A 25,334-nucleotide genomic window follows, 5' to 3' on the forward strand; every position below is an offset into this window, starting at 1 on the left:
ATTCCCTACCCTATTTTATTTTTCTCCATTAGTATGTATTAGCTTCTTACATACAATGTGATTTACTCATTTATTATGTGTATTGTTTATTGTCTATGTCCTGACTAGAGTGTAATTTCCAATGGGGGGTGGAGTTTGGTCAGGTTTATTCATTCACATAGTCCCAGTGCCTAGAGCATGCACCTTAAGTAATTAGGTATTCAATTTACATTTATTCAAAGAACAAGTGAATGAATCAATAGTGATTCTTTAGCATATGTTGCTGAAGAATGACAAGCTTTCATAAATTGCAAGCAGCAAAACAGAACACAAACAAATGAACTCGGACCTCCGAGAGCACAATGAGCAGATGAAGGTACAGCAGATCAAAGCAAACCCACTCTCTATCGGTCTCCCACAGCAAACCACAGTCATTGGCACAATGTTTAATACAGAGGTTCAAGAGAATCTGGAAGAATGGACCAGATAAGTTGGCAGATGATGTTAAGAAGTTCTGGCTCAGGTCCACCAGCAATAACTGAAGATCCAAGGAGACAGAGATGTCAGTGGTCAAGCCAAAGCACCGGTTGGTATTTCAGTGGGTACATGTGCAGGAAAAGGGTTGACGGAGCAGGCAACTCTGTGCATTCACAAGAACAGGCAATCTTCAGGACTGGCCCTTGGCCAGCTCCCAGGAAATAAACTCGGATCCCTTGGAATATTCTGGTGATAAGGAGTTTTTGTATGCCAGAGATCTGGGGCCCCATGGTACCAGTTTGACTAGATAGTTTATAAAAACAGCTGTAAGCATGGTGAGTGCTATACAGCTGAGTTTGCTCAGGATGGCTAGAATCTGAGCAGCTAAGGGAAGTCAAGCCGTGCTACTGGACTACGTGACTGACCTACAAAAAGATCCTGGATGTCAAGGCTTAGGTGAGCTTCCTTGGTTGACAACACTTTGTACGTGCTGTCCCACACTGGTGCTGGGAGGATGAAGCATGCCCATGTGAGACCACTGGGACAGAGCACCTGGGAGCTGATAATCTGGTTTCTCCTGGACTCTGCCCCATGTGCCTTTCCGTTTGCTGATTTTAATCTATACTTTTCAGCTATAATGAACCATAACCATAAGTATATCAGCTTTTCTGCATCCCGTGGTCCTAACGAAATACGGGGCCTGAGACTGCTCTTTGAGACCACTGACACAGTTAGCGTCTGCAGGGGGATTTACCAGGGGTGACACCAGCAAGATGGAGGGCTAGACGTCCCAGTGCTAAGCTCCCCCACAAAAACAAAGAAACAATGAACAACTACAAACTGAAGAACACAGCTTTGGAAAAGCTCTGGACTACCAAGAAATCAGCAGAAAGCAAGAAAGCAGCAGAAAACCTACAGAGTTAAAGACAAACAAACAAATGTGGATAGCTGATGGGAAGGTGTAGGAAGCATCTTGCAACACCCCATCCCAGAGTCCAGAGGAGCCAGGCACCAAGAGGGATCCGCTTGGTAGGACTTTATCCCACGAGGAAAATGAGAACAAGAGAAACCTGGCAAAGCCTCATCACAGCCATGTGTGTTTGTAGCCTTGCCTACCAAGGCTGCCCACTGTCTTCACGAACATTGAACTGAGCCAACAGAGCTGCCCGAAGTCCCCACCATGTCTCCTCCCTGGGACCGGAATGTCGTTGCAGTGAGACCTACCCCTGGGGGCCCCAGGTGCCGCTGTGCCCACTCTCTGGATGCCACAAAACTTTGCCATCCACAGGACAGAGCTGCAATTGCTCTATGCACCTGCTGCCCAGCCCAAGTCCTAAGTCAGGGTTCTGACCTGCCAGACGGGGGTCGCACTGCTGGGACTCTAACTTGCTCTAATCAGGCTGTGCTGCTGCTGGGCACCACCACCCCGCCCTGCCCCCAGCACCCAGCTTTGATTTGCCATCAGCGGGGCTGTGCTGATAATGCTCTGGGTCCCAAGCTGTAGGTCCCACCAGTCATAACTGGGGCTGAACCGCCCCTGATCCTAAGTTGGGGCTCTGACCTGCAATCATCAGGGCCACACCACTGTTGCTCTGCACCCTGCCCCTGGGGTCCCAAGCTGGGGGCTCGAGTGGCGCTGGGACTGCTCTGAACACTGCCACTGGGTCCTAAAGCACCACCACACTGTCATCCTGCCACTGCTGCATCCCTCCACCCTGGATCCTGAGTCACTGTGGAGATCCCCATAGACCCAGACAGGTTCTACAGGAAAACCTGCACATCCTCGCATCTCAGACACCAGCACCACCCCCCACAAATACACTTGTGCTCCGGGACCCAAGCACCGTGACAGCTCTCTCTGTATGCACCAGATGCCAGGACACCAGCTCTGACATCTACAAAGGTACACAATAACTTTCCAGTAACTGACACCAAAGAAATGGACTTGAGAGTTATCTGACCAAGAAATCAAAATAAAGAAGTTCAGCAAGATTCAAGGAAATACAGAGAAATAATTCAATGAACTCAGAAAGACAATACATGAACAAAACTGGAAGTTCAACGAAGATATAGAAATCATACAAAAGAACCAAACAGAAATTCTAGAGCTGAAGAATATAAGGAACAAAATGAAAAAAATGCAATAGAGAGTTTCAAATCAGGCTCAATCAAGCAGAAGAATGTACAAACTTGAAGACAGACCTCTTAACATTATCCAGTTAGAGGAGAAAAAAAGACATAAGAATGAAAAAGAGTGAAGAAAGCCTACGTGAATTATGGGATATTGCCAAGTGAAACAATATTCACATATGGGAGTCCCAGCAGGAGAAGAGAGAGAGGAAAGGGCAGAAAATTAAGAAATAACAGTTGAAAATGTCCCAAATCTGGGGAGAGATAAGGCCATTCAGGTACACAAAGCTCAAAGATATCCAAGGAGATTCTATCTAAAGAGAACTTTATAGAGATAATTTATAATCAAGCTCTCAAAAATCGAAGGCAAAGAGAATTTTGAAAGCAGCAAGAAAAAAATATATCCACCAAATACAAGGGAGCCCCAGTAACGTTGTTAGTGAATTTCTCAGGAGAAACTTTGCAAGCCAGGAGAGTAGGATGATAATATTCAAAGTGATGAAAGAAAGAAAAAAAAACTGCCAACCAGGAATATTTTGCCCAGCAAAGTGGTCCTTCAAAAATGAAGGACTGAATGTAATGTATGGTGATTAACATAACAATAAAAAAATTTAAAGAAAAAAAATGAAGGAGTGATAAAGACTTCCCCAGAAAAACAAAAGTTGAGGAAATTTATCACGAGAACTGCCTTACATGAAATGATAAGTGAAGTTCTTCAAGCTGAAATGAAAGGATGCTAATTAGTAACATGAAAACATAGAAAAGTAGAGAATTCACTGGAAAAAGTAAATATGTAGTCAAATTCAAAACAATCTAATGCTGCAAAAATAGGGTGTAAATCACTTTGACCTCCAGCATACAGGTTTAAAGACAAATGTGTTAAAAATAACTATAGCTAGCATATTTTGCTACAATATAACACACAAGTAAATTTGGACATCAATAACATACAAGGTTGGGGGAGCAAGTAAATGTGTAGAATTTTTTCAATCAATTGAAGTTGTTATCAGCTTGAAACAGACTTATTATAGTAAGACGTATTATGGACCTCACAGTAATCACAAAGTAAAAGATTATAATAGATTCACAGATAAAAAGAGAAAAGAATCAAAGTATACCATTACAAAAAATCATTAATCCACAAAAAAGCAAGAAAAGCAGAGAAAACAAAGGAACTACAAAACAATTAGAAAGTAATAAACAAAAAGGTGGTGGCAAGTCATTATTAATAATTACTTTAAATGCAAGTGGCTTAAATTCTCCAATTAAAAGACACAAAGTGGCTAAGTAAATAAAAAAGCAAGATCCAACCATATGGTGCCTGAAAGAGACTCACTTAAGCTTTAAGGACACTCATGGGCTGAAAGTGAAGGGACGAAAAAAAAATGTTCCAGGTAAAAAAAAGCAGGGGTACCTATACTTATCTCAGACGAAATAAACTTTAAATCAAAAGCTATACTGAGAAACAAAGAAGGTCATTGTATAATGATATGAGGGTCTCCTCACCAAGAGGCTATAACAATAGTAAATATAGTTATTAACAAATCTGAAGACTGAAACAGACAGCAATACGATAGTAGTAGGGAACTCAAATATCCCATTTTCAACAATGGATAGATCATCCTGATACAAAGTGAATAAGGAAATAATGGACTTGAACTACACATTAGCCAAATGGAGCTAACAAAAAGATACAGATCATTCCATCCAACAGCATGATAATACACATTTTTCTCAAGCACACATGGAACATTCTCCCAGATAAATCATATATTAGGTCACAACTCTTAATAAACTTAAGATTTATCCATATCAAGTACCTTTTCCAACCAATATAGTATGAAATGAAAAATGAATTACAGGAGGAAAGGTGGAAAATTCACAAATATATGGAAATCAAACAAAATACTGCAGAATAGATAAGCAATGGGCCAAAGAAGAAACCAAAAGACAAATTTTAAAAATCTTGAGACAAATAAAATGGAAACACAACATATCGAAACTTATGGAACACAGTAAAAGCACTCCTAAGAGAGAAGTTTACAGTCATAAGAAGGAAGTTTCTTGCATTAAGAATAAAGATCTCAAATAAACAACCTAAATTTACACCTTAAGGAACTAAAAAAAGAACACTCTAAGTTAGTAGGAAGAAGGAAATAATTAAGATTAGAGAAGAAATAAATGAAATAGAGACTAGAAAGACAATGGGAAAAAAAATGAAACTAAGAACTGGTTCTTTGAAAAGATAAAATTGACAAACTTTTAGTGACACTAAGATAAAAAAAGATGATTCAAATTAATAAAATTATAAATGAAAGAGGAGATATTACAACTGATACCACAAAAATACAAGAATCCTAAGAGACCACTGTAAGGAATTATCACCAAAATTTTAGATAACTCAGAAGAAATGGATAAATCCCAGAAACATACAATTTCTCAAGACTGCATATCACGAAGTAACAGAAAATCTGAACAGAGCAATAATGAGCAAGAGTTTAAATTAGTAATCAAAAATCTCCCTACAAATAAAAACTCAAAAGCAGATGGCTTCATTGGCGAATTCTATCAAGCATTTAAAGAATACCAATCTTTCTGAAACTCTTCCGAAACTGAAAAGGAAGGAACATGCTCCAACTTGCTAGCATTTCCCATACCCAAACCAGACCAAAACCCTACAATGAAAGAAAATTACAGGCCAACATCTCTGATGAATATAGATGTAAAAACCCTCAACAAAATACCAACAAACCTAATGCAAGAGCACATTAAAAGGATCACACACCATGATCAAGTGGGATTTATCCCTGAGATGCAAAGATGATTCAACACAATACAGTAAATTGTGATGTGCCACATTACTAGATTAAAGGATTAAAAGCATATGCTCATTTCCACAGATGCCGAAACACATTTGACAAAAATAAACACCCTTTCATGATAAAAATTCTCAATAAACTAGATATAGAAGGAATGTACCTGAACATAGCAAAGGCCATGTATGACAAGCCCACAGCTAGTATCACACACGGTGGTGAAAAGTTAAAACCCTTTCCTCTAACATCAGGAACAAGAGAGATGCCCATTGTCAGCACTTCTATTCAACATAGTACTGGAGTTACTAGCCACAACAATTAGGAAGAGAAAGGGAGAGGGAGAGGAAGAGAGAGAGAGAAAAAAGGCATAGAAGTGGGCAAAGAAAAAGCGAAATTATCTTTTGCGGATGACATGATTATATATATATAGAAAATCCTAAACACTCCACCAAAAAACTGTTAGAATCAATACATGAATTCAGTAATGTTACAGGATACCAAACCAACACACAAAAATCAGTTGCATTTCTATACACTGTCAATAAAAATACCTGAAAGAGAAATGAAGAAAGGAATGCTATTTACAATGCATCAAAAAGAATAAAATACTCTGGAATAGATTTAACCAAGAAGGTGAAAGACTTATGCACTAAACACTACTGGAACTGATGAAAGAAAGAACACACAGACAAATGGAAATATGCCCCCATGTTCTTGGATAGGAAACATTAATATTGTGAAAATGTCAGTGATATATACAGATTCAATGCAATCCCTATCAAAATTCCAATGGCTTTTCGTGTAAATAGAAATAACTACCCCAAAATTTGTATGTAACCAAAAAAGACCCCAAACCCCAAAAGCCAAAGTAAGCTGCGATGAGGCAGAGTTAGGTTGACCATCAACATATTCCTCTGCACCCCCTGAGACACAAAATGCTAGTAAGAACCATTGTATACAATGGAATATTATGCACCCATCAAAAGGAATGAGATTTTGCCATTTGCAACAACATGGATGGAACTGGAGGGTGTTATGCTGAGTGAAATAAGTCAATCAGAGAAAGACATGTATCATATGACCTCACTGATATGAGGAATTCTTAATCTCAGGAACCAAACTGAGGGTTGCTGGAGTGGGGGTGGGGTGGGAGGGATGGGGTGGCTGGGTGATAGACATTGGGGAGGGTATGTGCTATGGTGAGTGCTGTGAATTGTGCAAGACTGTTCAATCACAGATCTGTACCTCTGAAACAAATAATGCAATATAGGTGAAGAAAAAAAAAAAGAAGATAGCAGGAGGGGAAGAATGGAGGGAGGGAAATCGGAGGGGGAGATGAACCATGAGAGACGATGGACTCTGAAAAACAAACTGAGGGTTCTAGAGGGGAGGGGGGTGGGGGGATGGGTTAGCCTGGTGATGGGTATTAAAGAGGGCACGTTCTGCGTGGAGCACTGGGTGTTATGCACAAACAGTGAATCATGGAACACTACATCAAAAACTAATGATGTAATGTATGGTGATTAACAACAATAAAAAAATTTAAAGGGAAAAAATAAATAAAATAAATCGTGAAGTCATGTATGGGTGAGATGGCAAGTGTGGTCCGTCCTGGGGCAAAATTCATCTATATCTGTGGCTCTCTTAAACCAGAAAATGAGATAATCTGTTTCCAAAATAGAACGGTGTGACAGGCATAGGCCAGACATTCCCATTCCGAAAGGGAGAAATGAGAAAGAATATAGGGATCACCCATCCAAACAAGTTCAGCAGAGGAGATTCCTTTAGATCCCAAGGTTTGAGAAATCCTCTGTATTTGCATTTCTACTCTCCAGGCCCCTGGTGGCCCCTGCATCCCCTGCCTCTGTGCCCATCTGTGGCTCTGGGCCTCAGAACCACACTTTCTGCCTATCAGTAGCGTGTTTTCAGCTGTCCATCAACTGTACCACTTCTTTCACCCTGCCTGGGCTTAGAACAATTTCAGTCTATACCATCACTGTAATTAAGTCTTGTGTGCTTTGTCTATTAATGAATTCTGAAAACCAAACACCAGTGTAGTGTTTGCAGTATTATAAAAGTAAGCAAATATGATTTATAGCAGAATCAAATAGTATGGTTAATGAGTAAAAATGGAAAGATTACTCATCATCAATAATCCTGAGCCCCTCCAGGGACAATGCTTCGTGTGTCTGGGCCAACTCTCTAATACTTTGATACTACATCCATTGCTCATGATGATTCCATATTTCACGCTGCTTCACATTTGGACTATGCCTTGCTTGAGCAAATATTTGTTTTTTTCTTGAAGGTCCTACATCCTTTGTCTTCCTCCTCCTTTATTCTACCATTAGGATCGACCTTAGTCAAATAATCTACTGTGAACTGACTGGCTATTTCTACATATGTCATCTTGAGAGTTCTCATCACTCACACTGAGTGTTAACTCTATTGCTTCACGGACTCTATATTAGATTTCCTTCTAAATTTTGCTACAATAAGTACAACACAATTTTATTTTCATTCCTTTATTGGGAGGTAGTCTGTTCCTTGCTTTCTGAAAGCTTTTAAGACAATCTTTTTAGCCTTAAGATTCAAAACCTTCCTGAAGAGGTAGAAGGGTATCTAGGGTCCATTTTCTTTTCTTTTTTATTTTTTTCCAGATTTTATTTTTAAGTAATCTCTACACCCAATGTGGGGCTCAAACTCACAACCCTGAGATCAAGAGTCACACACTCCACTGACTGAGCCAACCAGGGGCTCCAGTTTTCTTTTCTTTGGCTCAGTGTTCAGGAGACACTTTCAATCTGAAGACTTCTTCAGCTATAATGTATTTTATTTTCTTTGATTAGTTCTGATCCCCCCCTTCTCCCTTAAATTCTTAAACATCTGAGAACCCTTGATTAAGCCTTCATGTCCTAACTATTCTTCTAGTATTTTCCATTGCTGTATTTTTGGCTCTTCATTCTCAGATATTCCCCAAAATTTGCTTACAATCCTTGTATTAAATGTTTTATTTTAGCAATCACACATTAAATTTATAATTACTCTTTCTTGTGCTCTATTTCTTTTTCAGCATATTTTTGTTTTGTAATACAACATTTTTTTCCTACTTGTCTACAAATACTAATTAGAGATTGTGAATGTATCTTCAGTTCTCTGTTTTGTCTCTGCTTTCACTAGGATCAACTATTCTTTTGTTCTTCTTTGTTCACTTTTATTCTGTCTTTAGATTTTTCTCATCTGTGTGGTGATCCTCAGTACTCAGGACTCTGTTCATATTCTTCAATGACTAATGAGGTAGATTAATAGAACATGGATTCTCTTGTTGAATGGGAAAGCTGAAAATAGATTCTACTATGTGCATTAGGAAACAGGCTGGCACACTTTAAGAGTCTGAGGTAGAGAACAGAAAAGCAATTTGACCACTCCATTCTGACCCCAGAAATGTCCAAGAAAAGAGGGTGCCGGCTGTCACAACTGGGAACCTAGCCTACCTAGGTCAGATGACTCAGTAACATTGTAAGGGCAGTTCTATTTTTATCCTGATGACATAAACACTATAACCAATCACTCTGTATGGCCGAGAATATGAGCAGGATTAGACTGGCTCAGCTGATCTAATCAAAGTGAGTTTAAAATGCTATACAGCATACCTCATTTTTTTGCTTCACTTTATTGCACTTTGCAGATAATGCATTTTTTACAAATTGAAGGTGACAACCCTGCATCAAGCAAGTCTATCACAGCCATTTTCACCAACAGCATTTGCTGCTTACTTTATGTCTCTGTGTCACATTTTGGCAATTCTTATAATATTTCAAACTTTTTCATTACTATTAGATCTTTTTTATGGTGATCTCTGATCAGTGATCTTTGATGTTATTATTGTAATTATTTTGCAGTGCCACGAACCACATCCATAAAAGAAAGTGAACTTAATCAATGAATGTTGTGTTTGTTCTGAATGCTCTCCTCACTGGCTCGTCTCCAGTCTCCCTCCCTTTGGGCCTCCCTGTCCCTTGAGACGCACAATATTGAAATTAATATCCTCTAAGTGTTCAAGAGAAGATGTGTAATCTCTCCCTTTAAATCAAAAGCTAGATGTGATTAAGCTGAGTGAGGAAGGCATGTCGAAGCTTAGAGGCTGGAAGCTAGGCCTCTTGCACCAAGCAGTGAGCCATGCTGTGAAAGCAAAGGGATAGTTCTTGAAGGAAATGACAAGTGCTACTCCAGTGAACACATGGATGATAAGAAAGCGAAGCAGCCTTACTGCTCATATGGAGAACATTTCAGTGGTCTGCATAGAAGATCAAACAGCCATGACATTCCCTTAAGCCAAAGCCTAGCCCAGAGCAAGGCCCTGAGTGTCTTTAACTCTGGGAAGGCTCAGAGAGGTGAGGGAGCCACGGAAGAAAAGTCTGAAGCTGGCAGGGGTTGGTTCACGAGGTTTAAGAAAAGAAGTCGTCTCTATAACATAAAAGCTCTGACAGAGATGGGCAACGGGATTAGTGTTGTTTTCATGCCTGCTAACACAACGTCCCTTCTGCAGCCCATGGATCAAGGGGTAATTCTGACTTTCAAGTCGTATTTATTTATTTTTGTTTATTTGACAGAGACACAGCGAGAGAGGGAACACAAGAAGGGGGAGTCGGAGAGGGAGAAGAAGGCTTCCTGTGGAGCAGGGAGCCCCATGTGGGGCTCGATCCCAGGACCCCAGGATCATGACCTGAGCCGAAGGCAGACACTTAACGACTGAGCCACCCAGGCGCCCCTCAAGTCCTATTTAGAAGCACATTTCAGGGGGTGGTCAGGAAGATGGCAAAACAGGAGGATCCTGAGCTCACCTGAACAGACATACCTAGACAACACCTACGTTTGTGCAACTAACTGAAAACAATGGCAGACCACTAGAGCAGATTTTCCATAGTTACCTGTAGAGAGAAAGCCACATGGAAAAGGGTAGGAGGGGTAGAGATACAGTTGGGAACCAAACTCCTGGCAGTACTCACGGCAAACGGGAGGGACAGCACAAGCACAGAGAAATGAGAGGATCAGACACAGGGTACCTGCACCTGGAATTCTGAGAGCATCTGGCTTTGAAAACCAATGGGGCTTAACTTTAGCAGCTTTAGTCAGTGGAGCTGAACTCTAGGTACATTAAAAATCAGTGGGTTTACACACCCTTCAAGAGCCAGCCTCACAAATAACTCCGTGGAGACAAAGCACAGAAGCAGCAGTTTGAAAAGCAGCTGGGGGAGACGGTAGATTTAGTTACTAACCTCAGAACACGTGCTGGAGGGGCTGGGATCTTTAGGATGCTTCTCCAAGAACAAAAGTGCTGTGGGCACCATTTCTCTTCCCCTCCCCCTAGCCTAGAGAGCTGGACACCTGGGGGAGCCAGCACGAGCACTTTCCATCTACCTGGCTAACCATGGTGCCCTGCCCTGCCATTCCCTTGAGGACCAGTCCCATTCGACCCTCCGAAGTGACTCCTGCCCTGCCATACCCCACAAGCAGCCCCAACAGGGACCAACACCACTCCAAAGTGACTCCCATCGTAGCAGGGGGGAGATAACCCCTACACTAGCATGCCCACAGTTTGAGCAGCAGAGCTTCTTAGCTGGCTACGCAGAAAGGCCCCGCCATTTGGTGCACCTGCAACTGTAGCAGAGAAACTAAGTGAAGGCAGCTGGCCGAACCGCTGGCCCCTCCCACCAAGGAGATTCCACTGGCCTCTGGCAGGCACCGCAACCACACAGGAACCAAATGCTGCCCGGTGCTCCCACAGCAGGCAAAGCAGGTCACTGCAGCCAACGGGACTGAAGGCAAACATGGCTCAGCCACAGTAGTAGGGCATGCACAGCCCACACAGAAGACACCCCTGGAGCACCTTGTTCTAGTGACCAGGGGCATCGTGCTACAGGGCACCCCAGGACCTCTTCTACATGAGGCCACTATTTTCAAAACCAGGAGATGTAGCTGACCTCCTAATACACAGAAACAAACACAGAAAGTTAGACAAAATAAGGAGACAGAGGAGTATGTTCCAAATGAAAGAACAAGACAAAAATCACAACAAAAGGGATAAATAAAATGGATATAAGCAATATGCCTGATAAAGAATTCAAAGTGGTAGTCATAAAGATATTCACTGGACTTGAGGAAAGAGTGGAGGACCTCAGTGAGAACCTCAACAAAGAGAGAAAACATAAGAACCAGTCAGAGATTAAAAATTCAATAATGGAAATAAAAAAATACACTATAGGGAATCAACAGCAGATTAGAAAATGCAGAATAGATCAGCAATCTGGAAGATGGTAATGGAAAGCAACCAGCCAAGCAGCAAGGAGAAAAAATAATAATGAAAAATGAGAACAGGCTAAGGGAACTCAGCAACTCCATCAAGCATAATAATATTTACATTATAGGGATCCCAGAAAGACAAGAGGGAGAAAAGGAGGCAGAAAACTTATTTGAAGAAATAAGAGCTGAAAAGTTCCCTAATCTGGGGAAGGAAACAGACATAGAGATCTCCAAAGCACAGACAGCCTCTAACAAAATCAACCCGAAGAGGTCCATACCAGGACAAATAGTAATTAAAATGTCAAAAGTAATGACAAAGAGAGAATTTTAAAAGCAGCAAGAAAAAAGAAAAACAGTTATATACAAGGGAAACCCCATTAGGCTATCAGCTGATTTTTCAGCAGAAACTTTGTAGGCCAGAAGAAAGTGGCATGATATCTTCCAAGTGTTCAAAGGTAAAAATCTGCAACCAAGAATACTCTACCCAGCAAGGTTATCATTCAGAATAGAATGAGAAATAAAAGAGTTTCCCAGACAAAAGTTAAAGGAGTTCATTACCACTAAACAAGTATTACAAGGAATGTTAAAAGGAATTGAGTGGAAAGGCCATAATCAGGAGTAAGAAAATTATGAAAGGAAAAAAATTTCACAGTTACAAGCAAACATATCATAAAAGCCAGAATGGAAGTTAAAACACAAAAGTAGTAAAATAAATTATATCAAAAAAAAAATTATACCAGTCAAGAGATACACAAAATAAAAGATGTAAAATATAACATCATATAAATAAAACACGGAAGAGGGATAAAAATTTAGTGCTTTTAAAGTGTGTTTCAACTTAAGTAATAATCAACTCAATATAGACTGCTATAAACACGTTATACACAAACCTAATAGTAACCACAAATTAAAAGTCTATAACAGATACACAAAACATAAAGAGCAAGGACTCCAAGCATAACACTAAAGAAAGCCATCAAACCATAAGGGACAAGATCAAGAGAAAAAGAAAGGAACAGAGAAGAACTACAAAAACAACCAGAAAATAAATTTCAAAAAATTGTAATACATATACACCAATCGATAATTACTTTAAATGTGAATGGATTAAATGCCCCCAAGCAAAAGACATAGGGTAACCGAATGGATAAAGAGCAAGACCCATCTATATGCTGCCCATAAGAAACACACTTCAGACCTAAAGACATGTACAGACTGAAAGTGAAGGACTGGAAAAACATATACTATGCAAATGGAAGTGAAAAAAATAAGTCAGGTTAGGAATACTTATATCAGACAAACTAGACTTAAAAACAAAGACTATAGCAAGAGACAAAAAAGGGCATTGCACAATGATAAAGGGATTAATCCAACAAGAGGATATCATAATTGTAAACTATAGAAATTGTAAGTGTAAATTACAAAAAGCAATTATTAACAGATATAAAGGCAGAAATTGACAGTAATACAATAGGAGGGGACTTTAACACCCCACTTACATCAATGGAGAGATCATGCAGACGGAAAATCAACCAGAAAACAGTGGCTTTCAATAACACATTAGACCAGACGGACCTAATGGACATATATAGAACATTTCAGCCAAAAGCAACAGAATACACATTCTATTCATGTGCTCATGGAACATTCCCCAGTATAGATCACATGTTAGGCCACAAAATAAGTCTCAATAAACATAAAAAGACAAATCATATCACGCATCTTTTCTGACCATAGTGATATAAAACTAGAAATCAACCATAAAAAAAAAAAATCTGGAAACAACCCAAACAGGTGAAGGCTAAACAACATGCTACTAAACAATGAATGGGCAAGCCAAGAAACCAAAGTGCAAATTAAAAAATACATGGAGACAAATTAAAACATATGGTCCAGAATTTAGGGACATAGCAAAAGAAAGTCTAGGAGGGAATTTTATAGTAATACAGGCCTACCACAAGAAACAAGAAAAATCTTGGGGCATCTGGGTGACTCAGTTGGTTAAATGCCTGCTCAGGTCATGACCCCAGGGTCCTGGGATTGAGCCCCACATTGGGCTCCCTGCTCAGCGGGGAGTATGCTTCTCCCTCTTGCTCTGCCCCCTTTCTCCCCCCGCTCCCCCACCCCACCCCCGCCCTGGCTCGTCCACATCCACGGCATTCTCAAGCTTTCAAATAAATAAAAAAAAATCTTGGAAAAAAAAAAAAGGGAAGAAGAAAAATCTCTAATTAACAACCTAACTTTATACCTATAAGAGCTAGAAAAAGAAAAACAAATCCCAAAGCTAGTAGAAGGGATGAAGTAATATTACAGCAAAAATAAATGAAATAGAGACTAAAAAAAAAAAAAAAAATACAAAAGCTCAATTAGGCCAGGAGCTGGTTTTCTGAAAACATCAATAAAAATGATCAACCTTTATCTAGACTCATCAAAAAAAAGAAAGACAGGCTTTGAATAAATAAAATCAGAAGTAAAGGAGAAGAAATACAATCAACACCACAGAAATACGAAGGATTATAAAAGAATTTTATAAAAAACTATATGCCAACAAATTGGACAACCTAAGAGAAATGAATAAATTCCTAGAAACATAATCTTCCAACTGAATCAGGAAGAAACAGAGAATCTGAACTGATCAATTACGAGAAATGAAATTGAATCAGTAATTAAAAACTCCCAACAAACAAAAGTCCAGGACTTTTGGCTGGACTTCACACGTGACTTCACAGGTGACTCCTACCAAACATTTAAAGAAGAATTAATACCTATTATTCCAAGCTATTCCAGAAAATAGAAGAGGAAGGAAAACTTCCAAATTAATTCTACAAGGCCAGCATTACCCTGATACCAAAAGCAAATAAAGACACTACAAAAAAAAAAAAAAAAAGATTACAGACCAATATCTCTGATGAACATGGATGCAAAAATCCTTAACAAAATATCAGCAAACCAAATTCAACAATACATTAAAAAAAATCATTCACCACAACCAAGTAAGATTTATTCCAGGGATGCAAGGGTGGTTCGATATTCACGTATCGATCAATATGATACATCACATTTACAAGAGATAGGATAAAAACTATATGATCATATCAATAGATGCAGAAAAAGCATTTCACAAAATACAACATCCATTCATGACAGAAACTCTCAACAAAGTAGGTTTAGAGGGAACATACCTCAACATAATAAAGGCCATATATGAAAAACCCACAGCTAATATCATAATGGTAAAAAACTGACAGCCTTTCTTCTAAGATCAGGAACAAGACGAGGGTGTCTTACCCGCACCACTTTTAATCAACATAGTACTGGAAGTCTGGGCCATAGTAATAAAACAAGAAAAAGAAATAGAAGGCATTCAAATTGGTAAGAAAGAAGTAAAACTGTCACTATTTGCAGTGACATGGTACTATATATAGAAAACCCCGAACACTCCACCAAAAAAACACCAGAATGGATAAATTAATTCAATGAAGTTGCAAGATACAAAATTAATATACAGAAATCTCTTGGATTTCTACACACCAATAAAAAAGAAGAAAAAGAAATTAAGAAAACAATCCCATTTACATCAAAAAGAATAAAGATGTAATTTATAACATCAATAACTTTTTTTTAAAGATTTTATTTATTTATTCATGAGAGACAGAGGGAGAGAGAGAGAGAGAGAAGCAGAGGGAGAAGCAGGCTCCCAAGGAGCAGGGAGCCCGATGCAGGGCTCGATCCCAGGACCCTGGGATCATGACCTGAGCCGAAGGCAGACGCTTAACCATCTAAGCCACCCAGGCGCCTATAACATCAATAACTTAAAAGGGTTGAGTAGAGTAGCATAGCAGCAGAGGGTTTTTATATCTTACTGAAGTTCAGGTGGTTTAAATTCAAATCAGAGTGCTGTAATTTTAGGATGTTAAATGTAATCCCCATGGCAACCACACAGAAAATAGCTATAGAATATACAGAGAAGGAAATGAGAAGGGAATTAAAATGTTTCACTAAAAAAAAAAAAAACAACAAAACAACTAAACATAAGACAGTAATGCAGACAACGAGGGACAAAGAAAGTATAAAGCACATTGAAAAAAAGAGCAAAGGGACACAACTCTCTCTTTATAAGTATTTATTTTAATGTAAATGGATTAATCCCTCCAATCAGAAGATAAGAGATGGCAGAATGGATTTAACAACAAAATGATCAAAATATGCACTGTCTACAAAAGACTTACTTTAGAGCCAAAGACACAAATATGTTGAAACTGAAAGGATGGAATATTCATACATACATAACCAAAAGAGAGCAGAGGTGGCTATTTCGTTATCAGACAAAAAAATATATTTTTTAAGTTACCAAAGACGAAAATATGACATTATGTATTTAATAAAAGGCTCAATCCAGCAACAAATAACAATTATAAACATTTATGTACCTAATAACCAACCATCAAAATGTACGAAGCAAACATAAGACAGAATTAAAATGAGAAATAGATAGTTCTACACTAACAGTTGGAGACTTCAATACCCTACTCACAATAATGAGACAGAACAGCCAGACAGAAGAAGGAAATAGAGGACTTAACACAATAAACGAACTAGATCCAGCAGACACACGACACACACAGAACACTTTACCCAACAACAGATTACACATTCTTTTCAAGTGCACGTGGAAAATTCTCCAGGATACACCATATGTTAGGCTACAAATTAAGTCTCAGTAGATTTAAAAAGATAGATATCATACCAAGTATCTTCTCTACCAGCAATGGGATGAAGTTTGAAATCAGAAACAGAAAGAAAACTGGAAAATTGGGGCGCCTGGGTGGCTCAGTCGGTGAAGCAGCTGCCTTCAGCTCAGGTCATGATCCCAGAGTCCTGGGATTGAGTCCCGCATCGGGCTCTCTGTTCAGTGGGGAGCCTGCTTCTCCCTCTCCCTCTGCCTGCTGCTTCCCCTGCTTGTGCTCCCTCACTCTCTGTCAAATAAATAAATAAAATCTTAAAAAAAAAAAGAAAACTGGAAAATTTACAAATTTATAGTAATTAAAATAGAGTCTTAATGGATCAAAGGCAAAATCACAAGGAAAATTAAATTAGAAAACACTGAGAGAAGAATGAAAGGAAAAATCTAATATACCAAAATTTATGGGATACATCAAAAGCAGTGCTAAGTGGGAAATTATAGTCTTAGATGCTTACATTTAAAAAGAAGAAAGATCTTGGGGCACCTAGGTGGCTCGTTCAGTTGGTTAAGCAACTGACTCTTGATTTCATCTCAGGTCATGATCTCAGGGTCCTGGGATCAAGCTCCCTGTCAGGCTCGTGCTGAGCATGGAGCCTGCTTAAGAAAGATTCTCTCCCTCTCCCTCTGCCCGCCCCTCCGCCCCAAGTCGCAATGCTTTCTCTCTCTCTCTCTCTCTCTCTCAGAAGAAGAAAGAAGGAGGAGGAGGAGGGGGAGGAGGAGGGGGAAGACAGATCTCAAATCCACAACCTAACTTTACAACTTCAGGACGAAAAGAATAAGCTAAAGCTAAAGCTAGAAGGAAGAAAATAATAAGGAAGGAAATAATAATGATTAGAGCAGAGATAAAAGAGAAAATAGAAAAACAGAGAAAACTCAATGAAAGTAAAAGCTGGTTCTTTGAAAAGATAAAATTATCAAACCTTTAGTTAGACCGAATAGAATAAATGCATAAAGAATGAGGGAAATAGAAAATACCATTAGTACACCACGGGATAACTGTTGTAGACTAGATCCACTGACGGAAATTAAAATGAGTGGGCAAAAGTTTAAGAAAAAAAAAAAAACCTGCAAGTGTCAGAGTATTGCCCCTAAAAGAGTCATTAATTACAATGGGAAAAATGCTAACTCTACAGTGGAAAAACCTGGTGGACAATGCTTTAATCAACCGATCAGTGTTAACGTCAACAGTATTAAAGTACGTGGACACCATCTGGTCCCCGATATGAGGCTCTGTGATGGGCACATCAGGACTCAAACCCCAGGTCTTGTTAGACTCTAAAACATTATACCGTTAATCATTTTAATATGAGCAGACATATTTTCTTTCAAGAAACAGATAAATGGACTTGTTGGTGAAAATCAAGGGTAGTACACCAAGCCGGATATGCTATCACTTGTAAAATATACCCAGTTCTGTAGAGTTACTCATTAAAGTATAATTAACTAGTAAGGGAAGACAGGCTCCAAGTGAGCTAATGTAGAAGAGAAAAAGCAGAATAGAAATGGTATTTACTGATGCTTGACACATGGTAGATGGTAAGAGTAATAATAATAACAAATATAGCGATAATATATTTTTCATTTAATACTAGTTTAATCTTAATTCAATTTTATTTATGGCAAATGCTATTACACTTATTCATTCACTTAATCCTGACGACAGTTTTATGAGATAGGCACTACATTATTCCCCATTTTGCAAAAGAGGAAACAAAGGCCTAAAAAGTGGAGTGGTTTGTTTGGGATCATCTAGGAAGTGGCGCTATGTGTCAGGTACTATGCCAAATACTTTACGAATCCTAACCCTCAATATTCCCGTCCAGAAATACCTTTTCTTAAAAAAATTTTAATTTAAATTTGATTTAGTTAAAATACACTGTATTAACAGTTTCAGAGGTAGAATTCAGTGATTCATCAGTTGCATACAACATCCAGGGCTCATTCTTTCAAGTGATTGTTTTTCATTTTAACAAGTGAAATTTTGCAAACGAAAAATGCAAGGCTCTGTTGGGCTACTTGACATGTTGCAGGACACTGAGCATGCATGGCCTCCACCTGGTGACAGCAGTTTCTCTTCACTGTGAATAAGCAAATATGCTCCCCCAAAACATTGCACATGTCTCTAAGGGAGCAGTACTCCCCCCAAAACTGGTTGTTAAAGGTCATGAGATGGTAAGATGCAAAGCTGGGACGTGAATCCAGACCTGTGTGACTCCAAGGTCAGAGTTATTTCCAATACCAGACACAGATTTGTGTAAGGATTGAAATAAAAGCAAATGTACAAAGACAGAGGGAGGACAGCTTCACAAAGTGTGTGGAGCAATACACTCCAGATGAGGAAACTATACAGTTGACCCTGGAACATGTGTTTGAATGGCACGGGTCCACTTATACATGGATTTTTTTCAATAAATACAGTACAGTCCTATAAATGTATTTTCTGTTCTTTATGATTTTCTTAATTATATTTTCTTTTCTCTAACTTACTTCATTGTAAAAATACAGTATATAATAAGACATATGACATACAAAATATGTATTAGTTGACCGTTCATGATATCACGAAGGCTTCCAGTCAATGTTAGACTGTTAGTTAAATTTGGGGGGAGTCAAAAGTTACATGTGGACTTTCGACTGAGCAGGGAGTCACCCTTAACCCCCATGTTGTACAAGGGTCAATGTGGTTTGAAAGTTAAAGTAGTCCATAAAGTATACCAATAATATCACGTATCATTTGTTGAAATAAACGAAACATAAAGCGTGGACCAATTTGTAAAGTATATCAAATTTGTCTATTGAGGGAATTAGGATTCTGTTCAGAACTCTGAGTGAGAACTGGCATCATTAACATGTTAGTTATCTGTGTATGTCTAAGCTGAACAAAGTTACGGAGGTGGGAGTTAAGAGTTCCTGAAAGAATTTCAGAGACTACTATTTCTTTTAGTTTCATCATTCTTGTATTTTCAAATCTATTAAGGATGCTTTCCCATTCATCGTTATGTAAGCTGTATAATTTATGGGTGCAAATCATCTGTTATTTGAATTAGTTTTTTATTTAATAATAAAAAATTCAGAATGTTGGGGGAAATATCGAAAGGCAATACTAGTATAATTAGTGCTACAGGCCACAAAAACAGACAGTCAAAACATTCCTCCAAATACATATACATAGAATAAATATTTTTATCTCCTCAAGGGAACAAAATAGCTTTGGTATACAATGTTCAGATAATATTATAAACTTTTGAAATTTTTAACATTATAAATATTGATATACAGATACTGCTGCAACAGTAGCCTATAATCAACATTTTGGTTATTTAATGGAATTTCTACACTTGAGTCATGTGTATGCATGAACACACATGAGTGCATAACCATAAGCAAAAATTTAGTAATCAACTCTAGTAATCAATTACCTTTGCAATAATTACTTCTTTCTTCAGAATCTTCATAGCATAGTATTTCCCACTTGCCTTCTCTCGAACCAAAATAACTTTCCCAAAAGTGCCTTTACCTAGTAGTTTCAAATAGTCAAAATCATTCATTGTCTGAAAAATACAAATTAAAAAAATATAGTATGAAGTATTGATGCAATTTATTTATAAAAAATATAGGTATATGTTTGCAGTATCTACTCAAAAGCAAATTTTACCAATTTCTAAACACACTTAAATGACTAAGAATCAGACTGGCAACGGCTGCCTCACTAGCAATCATGGATACGAGAAATAATTTAAGCAATTCTCAGATACTGGAGACAATAATTCTGAACCTCAAATTCCTCAACTAGTCAAACTATCAGTCAAGTGTAGGGGCAAAAGGAAAACAATCATTTTCATTCACTTTCAAGGACTCAGGGTTTTTTTGGTTTTTTGTTTGTTTGTTTTACTGAAGTACAGTTGACATACAATGTTATATTAGTTTCAGGCGTACAGAATGATTCAACAGTTCCGTACACTGCTCAGTGCTCATCAAGATAAGCGTACTCTGAATCCCCTTCATCTATTTCACCCATCCGTCCCACCTGCCTTCTCTCTGCAACCACCAATTTGTTCTCTGTATTTAAGAGTCTGGTTTCTTTGGTCTCCTTTTTTCTTTGTTCATTTGTTCTGTTTCTTAAATTCCACATATGAGTGAAATCATACAGTGTTTCTCTTTCTCTGACTGATATTTCATTTAGTATTATGCTCTCTAGCTCCATCTATGTCATCGCAAATGGCAACGGCTTGTTCTTTTTTATGGCTGAGTAATAGTCTATTGTGTACATATACCACCTCTTCCTTACCCATTCACCTATCAGTGAACACTTGGGTTGCCTTCATACCCTAGTTATTATAAATAATGCTGCAATAAACATAGGGGTGTGCATATATATTTTCAAATTGTTGTTTTGTTTTCTTTAGGTTAAGTACCTATTAGTGGAATTACTGGATCAAATGGTAACTCTATTTTTAATTTTTTGAGGAACTTCCACATTGTTTTCCAAGGACTTAAGTTTTTCAGGGTTTAGTAGTGCCACTATCCCCAAACAACATGGTCATCAAAAATGTCCCCCACAAACATTTCCAAATACATCTAAGGGAGCAGTACCTTTCAGGGAAGCTATTTGAGAATGGACTCTAACAAAATTAGGATGAAATCCTACGAAGTGAAATATCGGTGTGTAAGAAATGTTGAAAATAACCCTGGAGCCCAGTAAGACGAAGTCTAAAAAGAAGCAGTACAACATCTGAGAAAGCAATTGCTGCAGTTCAGAATAGAAAGTCAGGGACGTCTAAGAATGCCTCTAATTATTCTGCCTGTTTTCAATTTTCATTTCTCACTCCTAAGTCAGCTGATTTCCAGGATGTCGCCAAGCAGACCTGCTACTTGCTCTCTACAGCCCCCTTTATGCATGTTTTTCCTGTTCTATGAATGTCCTTCCACAAATTTCCACAATTTTGGTATTTGTTGTCCACAAATATAATGCCTTTTCCCCACTCAGCTTTTCATTTGTGTGGACTTGTCTCTCTTTTAATGCCTTTACTACCATTTTAATGGGCTTTTAAACAGAAGGGGAGATAACTGGGTATGCTCAGTTTATCATCTTAAATTTAAATTCAGTTCCGAGGGCTTTATGAATAACAAGTTAAGCATCTGGGTTTTTTCCTACAGATGATCAGAAGTTAGTAGAGACTTTTCTGCCATTTTATAACTGTATTTTTTCCTGTTTACCACCCATCCAAAGTAAATGTCAAGAATGTCTCAAATCAATGATCTCAGCTTCCACATTAAGAAATTGAACAAGAGCAAATTAAACTCAAGAGAAAGAGAAGAAAGGAAATAAAGGTCAGAGTAGAAATCAATTTAAAATTTTTTAAAAGAAAAAAAAGTAGAGGATATCATACTGGCTATGGACCAGGATAGCTGGTTCTTTGAGAAGATCAATAAAATTGATAAACCTCTAGCCAGACTGCTCAGGAAAATAAAGAAAGACACAAATGACCGTCAGGAATGAAAGAGCTGACATTACTACAGACTCTACAGACACTTTAAAAGGATCACATGGGAATACTATAAACAGCTTTATGCCCATAAAATCAACAATATACAAATATACATGAAATAAATAAATTCTCTGAAAGCCTCACATTATCAAAGCTTACTCAAACAGAAACAGGTAACTTGAAGAGCCCTATGACTACTATGAAAATTGAATTTGTGGTTAAAAAAAAAAAAAAAAACTCTCAACAAAGAAAACTCTAGAGTGAGATGGTTTCACTGTTGAATTCTTTAAACATTTAAGGAAGAAATGATACCAATTCTATATAAACTCCTACAGAAAGTTGAGAAAAAAAGAATACTTCCCAATTCATCCTATGAGGCCATGATTACCCTGATTATCAAAACCAGACAAAAATATTACAAGAAAACTACAGACCAATATTCTTCGTATTTTGTAAAAATTCTAAAAATTTTAGAAACAGATGCCTATATTCACTTTCAACATTATCTGCTGCCTATAATTTTGAAAAATATTCCAAATGTCAAGTTATAATATCTTAACCATTCAATAATATCTCCAGTTCAAAAGACAAGGAGCAAACAGTATTAGGGAAAATGAAAAAGTACATTTATTAATTCAACTAAAAATCAAACATATGGCACTAAATATACAGAATAGAGTTAACAAGGTTAGTGTCATTTGAATAGCTGGTAGAATTAAAAAATTCTGTTTTCACTAATAGATTTTTAAAAACCAAGGAATACTGTATAACCCCAAAGCTATCTGTGCTAGGCAGTCTCCAACGATGGCTGCCACTAGTCCCTTAACTTCCTGTATGCACATGCCATTCTTCCCATGAAGAGGTGGACTCAACTTTCCCCCTCCCTGGGCTAGCCTTGTGTCCTGCTTTGAACACAGAATATGATCAAAGTGATACTATGCCAGTTCCAGATCCAGCCTTTAAATCTAGCAGCTTATGCTTTCACCCTCTTGGAAATGTCATAATTGAAAGCCAGCCTTCATGCTATAAGGAAAGATACCATGTACAAAGGGCCTGGATGATGAGACACCATATGCCAAGAGATCACATGGAGGAGAACCAAGAATCCAGAAACGTGAGAAAGGCTTTCTTGGATCTTCCAGATCAGCCTGCCTGCTAACTGAATGCAACTGCGTGAGAGATCCATGTGAGACCAGTGGAAGTGCCTACACAAACCACAGAATCATGAAAAGTAATATACTGTTACTCTTTTAAGACATGAAACCTGGGTAGTTTATTCCATGGCAATAATGAACTGAGAGACATTATTCTTATAATTAGGCTACAATGTTACTTTTTGCTCAAAGCTTCATTTAAACAGTACCCTCCTCAATTTGTATCTAAATGCACTGAAAAATGATACTTGCTGTGTCCTATTATTAAATATCATAGAAATGGAAACTGAATTCTTAGAGATAAAAGAAAGGAATTTATAAATTACTTTACGACATTTTCAGATGAAAAGCAATATGTAATTATAAAATATTGCTATATTCCTTAAGGACTGCAATTCTTAGAGAAAAGGAGGCTTAAAAAATATAATAGCCTTATCGTTAAATTTCACAGCTTCTATCAGTTTGACTGCCAACCTTAAAAGGGAATTTGCATGGAAACTAATATTAGTAAAAGCATCCTATGTGAAAATATCAGAAACAGATTTCATATCTATTTTGACAAAAACTTCAGCAAATTTAAAAAGTATCTTTGATACCAAATGCTCCTGTTCAGCATGGTACACAGAGTAATTATCTAGTCTTTACAAATGAAATGTAACCCATTACAAAATGTTTCCCTCTTTTAGATGGTATTAAGGGAAAAAATACAGTAAGATTTTAATAAAAGATGAGAGCACGGATCCTCTGCAGAAAAATCAATCCTCTAAAACCCAATCCCCCAAATTTATTAAGTAAATATTTTACATAGTTATATTCTTTCCTTCGCATAATCTCCAGCATGTCAACGCAGCTGTTTTAGGTTAAGAGATGCATGGGCATACATAACAAATGACACTATAGTATAAGAAGAAGGCTGATTATATAGTCCAAAATTTAGGTTAAAGAATATGAATATATAATTGAAGATGAATAAATTAGGCAGAACTTTGACTCCCATTTGGCTGTTGATCCTTTTATGCTGTGCTCCTTCACATACCTGACCCTATAGAGAATGGCCGCTTGGCAGACCAAGATTACGCACTTCTGGGTCCTTTGAAAGATCATCTTTTAGTTGAAACACAGAACAGCACATAAATCTGGTTATGAGGCTTCTGCCCTCTTTTCCACCACCCAGTGTCGTTCCTTAAGAGATTTTTCACCCTGTGCAGCAGATACTGGGTAATACTCTACCAGTAAGAGAAGTAACCACGTGTCTGCTTGAGGCAAGAGAAAACAGCTCAGACAATTCTCAGCAGAGCTGACACAAGTAGTAGCCATTCCCCTCATTTTTGCTCATTTTTCCAAAAGTGAACAAAGAAGAAAATGTACGCTGTAAATTATGAGAAAGGCATTCTTATTTCAGAGTATCTGTGTTTACAGTCTGATATTAAAAATAATCTGACTTCTGCAATTCTTTCTATGATACCTGATACACATATACTACTAAAGGATGTAGTACTAGGGAACTAGGGAAGTGATAGCACTATTTTACCCTTTTTAACCAAGTTGTTAGGGCCATCACAAAAGAGCGGTACTGAGGTTCTACCTTTTTCTACACTCTTTGTCATTTTAAAAAGGGTTTTATACTATCTCACTTAAAATGAAACAAAATAGGGGTGCCTGGATGGCCCAACTAGTTGAGTGTACGACTCTGGATTCCAGCTCAGGTCATGACCTCTGGGTCGTGAGATCGAGCCCCTAGTCGGGCTCCATGCTCAGTGAGGAGTCTGCTTGAGACTGTCCCTCTCCCTCTGCCCCTGCCCCTGCTCACCCGCTCCCTCTCTCCCTCCCTCTCAATCAATCAATCAATAAAATCTTTTTAAAATCTTTTTAAAAAATGAAATAAAGAAAAATGGAAATCAGGTATAGGTCAAATAAGACAATGAATCCTCCTCTTTTCAAAATACTTCTGACCATATCAATTTTTAATTTTTGAGACCCAGTTTCAGTGAGAGATTTCTTAAAGAATCTGCTTTAAAAACCTCACCTTCTATCACTATTCTGTAAATTAAAATTTTACTGATTTTCCCAAGAGTATACCAATATAAAATGAAATTAACTGAAACACAAAGTACAACATCTTGACATAAATATTTTGAGAAACAAGGACAATCATAAGAGAATATCTGTATAATTTTGTTCTCTAATATAACTTGGTCATGTAATGAGTATAATAATTATAGTGATTATAAAGGTTCACGTT

The 25,334-nt window shown here is 37.9% G+C and overlaps 1 protein-coding gene across 4 annotated transcripts in view; it reads right to left on the reverse strand.

Annotated features, from left to right (window-relative positions):
- Positions 1–25,334, reverse strand: part of AKT3 (AKT serine/threonine kinase 3) — a 316,408-nt gene that overhangs the window by 113,661 nt on the left and 177,413 nt on the right. For 3 of the 4 annotated variants that reach the window (XM_088017171.1, XM_028111550.2, XM_028111551.2), the window contains one exon: positions 19,869–20,000. The exons of the other annotated variant lie outside the window; for it this stretch is intronic. In XM_088017171.1, the coding sequence (XP_087873297.1) occupies positions 19,869–20,000 (132 nt within the window). The remainder of the gene's footprint in view (positions 1–19,868; positions 20,001–25,334) is intronic. 4 annotated transcript variants of the gene reach the window in all.

The sequence above is a fragment of the Eumetopias jubatus genome, unplaced genomic scaffold (genome assembly GCF_037043125.1).
Source record: "Eumetopias jubatus isolate StellerSeaLion01/CBP00866 unplaced genomic scaffold, mEumJub1_p1.0 scaffold_12, whole genome shotgun sequence".
Taxonomy (NCBI): Eukaryota; Metazoa; Chordata; class Mammalia; order Carnivora; family Otariidae; genus Eumetopias; species Eumetopias jubatus.